The 10005-nt window shown below is 39.6% G+C and overlaps 1 protein-coding gene across 1 annotated transcript in view; it reads right to left on the bottom strand.

The window, feature by feature from the left end:
* Positions 1–8274: 8274 nt before the first annotated feature.
* LOC111862581 (sodium channel protein Nach-like) overlaps positions 8275–10005 on the bottom strand; it is a 16720-nt gene continuing 14989 nt past the window's right edge. Inside the window, exon 8 of the mRNA XM_023848085.2 lies at positions 8275–8679. Within this exon, the coding sequence (XP_023703853.2) occupies positions 8441–8679 (239 nt within the window). The 3' untranslated portion in view covers positions 8275–8440. The remainder of the gene's footprint in view (positions 8680–10005) is intronic.

Here is a 10005-nt window from a genome sequence, read left to right on the forward strand (position 1 = left end):
CCCGATGTTCATCTATCGCAGAAAACTATATGTGGTCTGGTAATCAGAGTTCTTGGCTACAAATCTAGAAGTTCTGGGTTCGATTCCCGGCGCTACTAGATTTTCTGAGAAGTAGTGGTTCTGGAACGGGGTCCACTCAGCCTCGTGAGGATAATTGAGGAGCTATTTCAAGGAAATAGCGGCTCCGGTCTACAAAACTGAGATTAACGGCCGCGAGTATCCGTTGCGCTGACCACGTGGCGCCCTCTATCCGCAAAAGTTGGCACTAACTTCGCCCATAAGCGGCGTTCGCTCAGTCGGTATAGTTCGCTTGCGAACCACAGGCCACGGAATTTGTTTTGTTTTATTGTATATGTGGTTAATAAACAGAACAGATAGGAGCTAATACATCGACAGTAGCGGCCCAAAGGTATACAGTGTATTGTATAGAGGTGCAACATATTTCCCTTCAATTCTGTTAAGAAACTCAGTGACAAGAAGTAGTTGGGAGCTGAAAAAATTTGTCCAGTGAGGAGTTTCACAATCCGTACCATTTACTAATTAGTAATATGATGTTATAATTATGGAGAATGAGATGAACGGGGAATGAGTCACGTAGGCGAGAGATGAGAATGCTGACGATATCTTACTCAGGAAACTTGAAAGGAAGAAACAAGTTTGTGGTCTTGGGCGTAGATGGGAGTACAATATCAAAATGGCTCTAAACGAAATAAGATATGAGACTATTAACTCTGCTCGTGTGTCTCAGGTGAGTGACCAAGGGGCGGATCTTATGAACATAAACGAATGTTAAGCATTTTGATTTTTATTATCAACTTTTGTATTAAGATTTTTCATCACAAATTTAAGAAAAATGGGGGAGAAGGCACAGGTAAAGTGGAGAGGTAGGAGAGGCGTTTTACACTTTATCTACATATGAGTATCGAATCTCATTTTTTACAAACATGAAGCACTCCATAAATATATTAGTTGAATTTGTTTCACTTGATTTCGTTTTGCATACGCAGAAGTTGTGTGAACTGCGGCAATGTCAACACTTCCTTGTAATTCCAGAACCCTTCCAACTCTGCTAAATAATACATTTCCTTCATAAATATCTCAGCTGCTGATAAAGGTTTTAAAAGAAACTCACTAGTTCAAGAGTTAACTCCAGCGCCATCACCTACAGCAGAGATAACAAGGCGATTTGCATTTATAAATCACAGAATAAATTCATGTTTGCATGTTTGTTCACATATCTGTAGATGACAGAAGTAGAAAACAACTGATCCCCCTAAAATATAAATGACTCAAGTGACATCATATTTGCTATGCACAGAGCAATAGAGCAGTTTAACAGGTTAACAGTGCAGAACTGGATCAATATAACATTTCATTCTTTGAAGACTAAAACTGATGTATGAACAAAGTTATCTTCTTTGTTTACTTCTATGTTTGATATCAATTTTATGGGAATTACTACATTCAATTTATAGGCGCATAATACTGTTTGATTAATTTAAATATGAAAATTTAATACTAAGTTCACACTAATTTATGTCCTCAACCAGCTTTCTGATGCAGCATTTCTGAATATTAAAATATCCACAGATGGATTCTAACCAAATATTTGACTGTAAATTTTGGGGCGTATCTTGTCTGTAATTACATCACCTACTTGGAGGAGGAAAAATGTCCAATAGCTGACATGCAGACATATTTACTTTTTCAAAATAAATTATCCAGTTATTTTCTGAGGTTATTTCAGCCGCTCTACGTAATAGTTACTGAAGATTCATGACAAAATCTCACGCTTCTTATTGCAAATCTGGTGCGCTTGATGAGTGAGTTCCAGTTAATAATTTAAGTGGTGGTTGTATATTCTTATGATTAACTTGTAATTCCTCTGACTCCCTTGTTCTTCGATTCAATTGCACCCACGTGACCTCACCGTCTGCGAGAATTCTTAAGGTGTACAGGACCGTGTTCCCGAACTTTAACAGACTGTACGTAAATCTCGTGTTGAAATGACTCTGAGCATTGTTGTCCACACTGTACACCACAGTATAGCTTGTATTGTTGTCCTGCAAGATAGCACCATTCTCCAGGAGCAACCAGAACTGTTGCAAGGATGAACAGTTCCTTGGATGATGCCTGTAATTCAATATATTTTGTTATATTATTAATTCCACATCGGTTCTTAACTGTATATTCCAAAATGTACGTGTATATAACTTTTGATTTTTACTTATTATATCCCATTCATTTATTGATTAATTCAATTAAGGATGAATGTATCACAAATCAAAGATGATTGCATGAGCAGGGCATGCAGCATGCATGAGAGAGGTTACAAATGCATACTTTCAGTCAGAAGAATTGGAAGGAAAAGGCCACACGAGTAGGGATTTCAGAAGTCTTGAATTTCAAGGGGCAGTACGTATTTTGGGGCTGCATTCCATGTTCCCCCTAGGTATACGGCAGGACATATATTTATACCGCTTTTCGAAATTTCTGGATTTTACTAACAAACAGTGGCAAACTTATTTCTGCGCGAATACTTTGAGTGTTATTACGCGAAACTTCGTATGGATATTTGGTATTAACAACGTAAAAAAATATATATCCAGGATGGTTTGTTGTGGTTTTGTTTTTGCAACAGGAGAATGTCAGAGGGTGAGATGATTATCATCTACTTTCACCTCTGTCCAGTAACGCTACGATAAGCACGAAAATTACATTAAACGCCTACAATCTCCCGCGGAAAAATGTGTTTGATCACTGGTTTAAACAGCCCCCCCCCCCTTTCGTATCATTCATAAACATTCACATCTCGATACCTTTAAGTTGGTGGGACACACGGTAACGTAGTTGGCTGAGGCACTATGCTACAAGCTGTAAGGTCGCAGGTTCGATTCCCGATGAGATCGTTGAATTTTTAAATTGATCTAAATCTTCCAGCCGCACTATGGTCCTGGGGTCGACTCAACCTCTAACAGAAATGAATATCAAGAATCTTCCTGGTAGTAAAGGGCGGCCAGCGCTTAAGGCTGACAACCTTACCGCCATCTGTGAACTGATTGTGTAGAAAATGTGGGAGCCTCGACGTCTCGGAACACTATGGGTCTACGGTATAGCTTTATTTTTTATGCGGTTTAGTTGGCGGGCACTGTTGAGTGACACGTGTATGATACTTGAAACTAGTTCTTGACAACATCTAAGTTTGTTACCTTGCACTAGAATATGTAACCTTGTTCATTCATTTCACAAATTTTCAAGAAAAGATGCAATGGATGTCAATATTTGTTGAAAATACTGTGGCATATCCGCTGTAAGCCGAGCAGTTTAACCAAAAGAGATTTCCCTTTACTTTGTCACTCCAAAATAGTGACGCAACAATGGAATAGGAAATGTAACAGCAGCGTAGCCACAGCTATGCACGCAACAATAGAGGAATTGCGAAAATTTGTGTTCTCTGTTGCTCCGTGCGGAGGTTATATCTGCAGAGCCAGTTGTGCAAAAATCATTGAAGATAAGACCCACGCCATCTTTTTTCTCATAGAATTGGGCCTCCTGAGGCTCATCTTACAGTGAATGGACGGAATATCCCCTTCATTAAACATGTAAAATACCTCGGTGTGATCTTCTATAAGAGGATTACATGGAGACTACACCTAGAAATGATTGAAACCAAGGCCTTCAGAACATTTATTATAATCTACTTTCTAGTCAAAAGTGAGTGTTTAAGCACCAATGTTAAACTAACCCTGCATAAAGCAGTGATCAGCTCAGTAATGACTTATGCTTTCCCCTCCTGGAAATTTGCTGCAGATATATACGTCATAAAATTGCAGCGCTTGCAAAATATTTCTCTCCGCACCCTTGCAAATTTTCCAAGTCGCACACCGGTCTGCTATTTTTACAAGGCTTTAAACCTTTCCTCTGTATATAATTATACAAAGAAACTGCGCAGACGACAACAACAAAAGTCATGCAGAATCATGAGAATGAAAATGTTCGCAGTACAGGACAAGGCGAAGGCAGACATAGAAAACATAAGAAGCTTAAACTTAGCGGTGGTAAAGCTCACTACCGTTCAAGTGACTAAGCTGCAGTTGGAGCATAAGATAAGTAAGATAGACAATACCTGCTTTGAAAAGCCTGGACTGAGAGGGGACTTGTACAATATATAGAGTAAAAGGAAGAATTTGCAATAGTATGTTATATGTGCGGTACGTACACTTGACGAAAGGCCAAGCATATTCGTAAGAGTCAAACTCGTCTTCTCGTCAGAGAGGATGTTACATAAGGCCTATGACCGCAAGGGTTCAGTTGCAAAGAAAAAAGAAAACACTGGTCGTGATTCTCAAGGGGCTTGGCGCCAAGACGAACTGATTGGGTGTAAACAGCCATTCGTAAAGTAGCTCTGACTCTGACTCTGACTCTGACTCTGATGAGAGTCTTGAGTAATTGGTTAGTTGAGTTAGTGGTTAGAGAGAGAGAGAGAGAGGGTGAGTGAGAGTGAGAGCCAGCAGAGACACTCCCCAGTAGAGTGGGAGTGACCGGTAGTAGTCAGACCCCATTTTAATATACGAAAAATTCTGGAAAGAATAAAAATACGGCCATGAGTTTCTACGGGTTCTGATACAAAGAACGACTGTGCTGGTGAGGCCAGCAGCAATTTACTGGACTAAAGTCTGGAGTCTGCAGTTAGGAGCTCGAACACAGGCCCTCTGGAGGTCTCCATGCTTCTGCTAAGCAAGTGTACACTCTACTCCTGGCACTAATGGCGTGTCGTGTTGGAATTATTTGCGATACTTAGCAGGAATATGCGTGGTCAAGCACCAAATTAGCATTTATATTACTGCATATTGGCTAGTTTCCTTTGCTGATAATTATCATATATATATGTGCTCTATTTCCCTGAGCTTTCCCCTTCTCCGCACCTTCGCTTTCACTTTGTACACACAAATAGACATCCTTACAGAATTTCTTTGTGGTTTTAATGCTGAGGTTGGAAGTAGTAATTTCTCTGTCTTCGGGTGTGAATTAAATATAATTTTATTAGACACTTTGTATTCTTGTGGGGGTTCCCATTATTTATCTTAAGCGGACCTAAATTTCTATTTTATTACTCCGCCGTGTGTTGATTGTGATGTTTCGCTTTAAATTATCCGTCCTTCCTCTTCTGGTAATTATTAAGTTTCCATTGAACTGATTTTTCTGCGGACCCTGAGGCCTGGAACGCTCTTGAGTTTCTTTCCATCTTGTCTCTTGACATCCTCGAGTGGTAAGACTGATTTTGAGAATTGGTTCAATATTCTTATAATAAATTACATCGAAGCTTGGAAGAACACACTTGTATACCTCATTAGGCAAAGTGTGTCTGGCAATCCTACAAACCTCGCTTGAAGGAATTTATTACTATTTATGACAGAATTTATATTTCCCACGAAGATTTAAGTAGGTGGGCTTGGGTAGCAATTCAAATATTTAAGATTTTTTGTTCAAATTCACATTTATTTTTTTATATATGCATTTTTTTTTTCAAATTTGATGTATTTTCTTGGGAAAAGCTGTGTTCCTTACATGTTTTTCACGTTGTTCTGTAAAAGGGACATCTGGAGCCATAATCAGACACAGTTTAAAGAAAATGACAAGGGGACTACAGCTGAAATTTAACCTGGCCATAAATGTAGGACTATAGCGTTAGTGATTAAGAAAAGAATTGAACCTAACAGGATTTGATTTTTAAAGGATTTGTTAAAATGAAACAGAGGGTTTCTTTCATTATAAATGTGAAATTTTATGATGCGGAAAGAACGTCTGAGGATAACACTTTATAGGCTCGCAAGATAAGATTGCAGAAAAATAATTTTTTATTCTCAACTGGGGCATTAATACAGACAAAGGAATAATTATTTTTTCTGCAAATAGAGAAATCAAAATCAAAATGGCAAATCCTTAATAAACTTTGCCGACTTCAATGATATGATAATCACAGATACTTCCTCTCAATGTCGTTATATTTACAGATACACGTGGGATCAGAGAGACACACGAATAATAATAATAGATTACATAATTACTAGCGCGAAGCTGTATTCTTTAATATGTTAAGAAATATTGTTTAAATAAAGTCTACAGGTTGGAAATTTAAATTAAAAAAAAATGTCATTTCAAACGTAGATGTACGTATAANCATATAATAATCAAAAATGTGGGTCAATAATTCAGAAACTTTTTGAACCAAAATTTACGTGTACACAAACGAAAGTCTGAGCTGCTGCGGTAAATAATGGTGCCCTATCGTGCACGAACCTTTTGTGTTGTAACTGATGAAGGGGCACATGTTCCAGGAGAACTGGTAAATAATATACCAAAAACTCAGATAAACTGCACCTGTTATTCTGTCAGGTAAGACAGCTGGTCTTAAGAGCTGATGACTTAAGATGTCCACCGTTGCAGCCATTCAAATGTGAAACTCGGTCATGTCTCAGCAGGCATTGATTTCTGCACATATGTTGACAAGAACTTTTTTGTTCATATGACCGTAAGTAACTACTATACTTTCCCATCGCAGATGCCCGGATTCGAACCCGGATCAGGTCAGGTGGGATTTGTGGTGGACAAAGTGGCACTGGGGTATGTTTTCCCCAAGTATATCGGTTTCCCCTACCAATTAGCATTCCCCAAACGCTCCACAATCACCATCATCTATAATCTGGGGCTGGTACAGTAGACCAGTTAGTAGCCTACGTACCAAGTGGACTCAGCCTGACCCCATGAATACAGAACCGTCTGCTNTCACTTAAGATGCTCACCGTTGCAGCCATTCAAATGTGAAACTCGGTCGTGTCTCAGAAGGCATTGATTTCTGCACATATGTTGACAAGAACTTTTTTGGTCATATGCGCGTAAGTAACTACTATACTTTCCCACCGCAGAGGCCCGGATTCGAACCCGGGTCAGGTCAGGTGGGATTTGTGGTGGACAAAGTGTCACTGGGGTAGGTTTTCTCCGAGTATATCGGTTTCCCCTGCCAATTAGCATTCCACAAACGCTCCACAATCACCATCATCTGTAATCTGGGGCTGGTACAGTAGACCAGTTAGTAGCCTCCATACCAAGCGGACTCAGCCTGACCCCATGAATACAGAACCGTCTGCTCAAAAAATTTCCAGTGAGAGCGGTCTTGTTCATAGTCTCTGTACATATGTTCATATTTTCTTGCAAAAGTTTTGTAATCATACCAGGATTATACAGACAGATGCCTTGTTCGTATTGCATAAACTTTATGATGAATATTCTACGCCAGCGCCCGTTTTATACAGAACGTTCCAGGCTCGGACCGCCCTTATGGTCTAGTGGTCAGAGTTCCTGGCTACAGATCAAGAGGTCCCGGGTTCGATTCCCGGCGCTACTAGATTTTTTTAGAAGTAGTGGGTCTGGAACGGGTCCACTCAGCCTCGTGAGGATAATTGAGGAACTATTTCAAGGAAATAGTGGCTCCAGTCTAGAAAACAGAAATTAATGGCCGTGGGGATCTGTTGCGCTGACCACGTGACACCCTCTATCAGCAAAAGTTGGCACTAATTTCACCGACAAGCGGTGATCGCTCGGTCGGTATAGCTCGCTTGCGGACTAAAAACCACGGAGTTTGTTTTGTTTTTGTCTGTATTAGGTTAATAGCTTCAATCTTGAAGAGAAGGTATGGCATCTTATGAATTATCTGTCTGGTTCATCTCTTTTTTTTTGCATATAATTAGATCATACTGCATATTTCTCTTCCTTTACTTGCGTGTTTTAAAACAATTACGTTCTGTGCAAAAATATGTTAGGTTTTTAAATATGATTTCTCAGTTATTGACTTATCAGTTGCAAATTCCTCTTGAACGTTGTTTGCTTTACCACGCTCAGTTCAGAAAATGTTTCAGTTAATGACGTTTCTCTTCTGATACTTTTTAATCAATAGTTCCTGGGCCATGACATAAATCAGCCGATGGCTGTAGGTAACAAACCTTCAACTTGCGAATTCTGCTTCACTTTTAGGCAAGATGTTACTATTACTAATATTGTCTCGACTTCACTACAACAAAACTTCTTCCACCGGCGAAACCATCTTGTTCTTTAACTATTTAGAACAGGCTGCCAGCAAATTAGGGTTGATTTGCATTCCGCCCATTCTGTATTGTAGCATTCACACTACTCAGTAAACTTATGTATAGGACTGAAACTATGCTTGGGGCAGCGAACACGTCACAACAGTTAGAACAGTCGATAGTGCAACGAAAACATAAATAACAAGATAATGCTCTACTTTCAGTCTATATTATAACAAGGTAAGGATTTCTCAGAAAACGCCTGGAAATATCTGGATGACAAAATCCTGGAACAGAGCTGCAGCTTCCCTCAGTGCTTGTGAGATTAAGAAGATTCGGTGAACCATGTACAAGGTGAGCTATAAGAAGTGACGTGTAGCCGTGGTATAGACAGGCACCGGGGCTACTCTGCCTACATTCCTATGAGGAAAGAGCTGACCAATTGTTGCCACCTCAGGTTGTCGTCTTGTCTGCGTCGATTGCTTCACATGCTCAAGACGCAGACGCAAGAACAGACGTAGCGTGAAGTAATAAAGCACTTCAACGCCGCTCATGAAACTGCAGCCCAGAAACAAGCTGAAGATGCCGCCAAGAGACGCTGTGAACACACACATCGTGTTGTGAACGTAGTTGCTAGTGTTGAAATTGAATATTTTGCACAGAACTAGTGAGAATTCTTTGTAAATTTAAACTTATAAACTTAAAGGAGTAATATGCACTGCATACAGATAATCTAGCACATTTTATCACACTTCAGACAACACTGCCTAGAATAAAGAAATATGTTTCCTTGTATTTCCTTCAAAATTCACAATTTTAAAATAATTTTAAATGAAAGCTGCAGGTCATAATTATATTATGTATTTTATACCATGTTGTGCTTCTTTCTTAACAAACCTGACAATTTTTTGTCGTTCTTAAATTGATGGGTAAGTAAAGTAAATGATGAAATTGTTTTCGTGCGTAATTATTTACGATGCCGTGAAGATGTTTGGATGAGTATACACGTATGTTTGATTTTAAGAGTTCTTAACCTCGGCACAATGCCCAAATTAGATCTGAGAGACGAATTTAGAGTGCATACCCAATACCAAATTTCGTCGACATTTGTCCAGTGTTTTCGGAAATGAAACATGGTATCAGACAGATGGGCACTACTTCCTCACTATGGGTTCGATTCAGGCCCTTTTTGATTCTTTACTGAACCTACAGGTAGTCGTTCACTCACATAACAGGTCGTTCCAGGAGTTGATTATGTCACGGCGAGTGCGAATCGACACGTGATTGCCGAAGTAGAAATGGAATAAAGTCCTTCCTGTCACGTTCGTGATGTTTGTGCTAGAGAATAAAACAAATTTTTTNGAATTGGAGGGCTTCTCTTCTGTGAAGTGCGCCTTTTCAGTTAATCGTCTGTTTGAGTGGAGTGGTTTACCTACTCCTCAGTGTCTCCTAAAGCTTCAGACAGAATCCAGTCTCCGAAACGCTGAGTTTTGAAAAATAAACAGAACGGTTTCTAGATAAAGACAAGACGATGGACAATGTCCAAAAACATAATATTTGCACCAATGTACCATCGTCTCACTTCCAGATCTTATGAGACAGTAATATATACATAAGTCAGGAGACCTTCAATGGCAACACGTTCATGCCAGGTGTCATGAAAACCTGTGTATTAGTTCACAGACATGACGCGGACAGTGTTATCAATCAATCTTCCACTGAAGGAATATATAGTCTGCGGTCTTCTTAGTTAGTTAGTTAGTTAGTTAGTTAGTTATTGGAGAGGGTGGGTTTCCCCATGCACTTAGACCAGTATTGGTCCATTGTGCTTCCCTCTATGATATTCTACCAGTCTCTATACCCTACCGATATTGGTGCGTACCATCAGTCCCGACCGAGCCAGCGAGTTCGGCCTCTACTGGCT

The sequence above is a fragment of the Cryptotermes secundus genome, unplaced genomic scaffold (genome assembly GCF_002891405.2).
Source record: "Cryptotermes secundus unplaced genomic scaffold, Csec_1.0 scaffold1768, whole genome shotgun sequence".
Taxonomy (NCBI): domain Eukaryota; kingdom Metazoa; phylum Arthropoda; class Insecta; order Blattodea; family Kalotermitidae; genus Cryptotermes; species Cryptotermes secundus.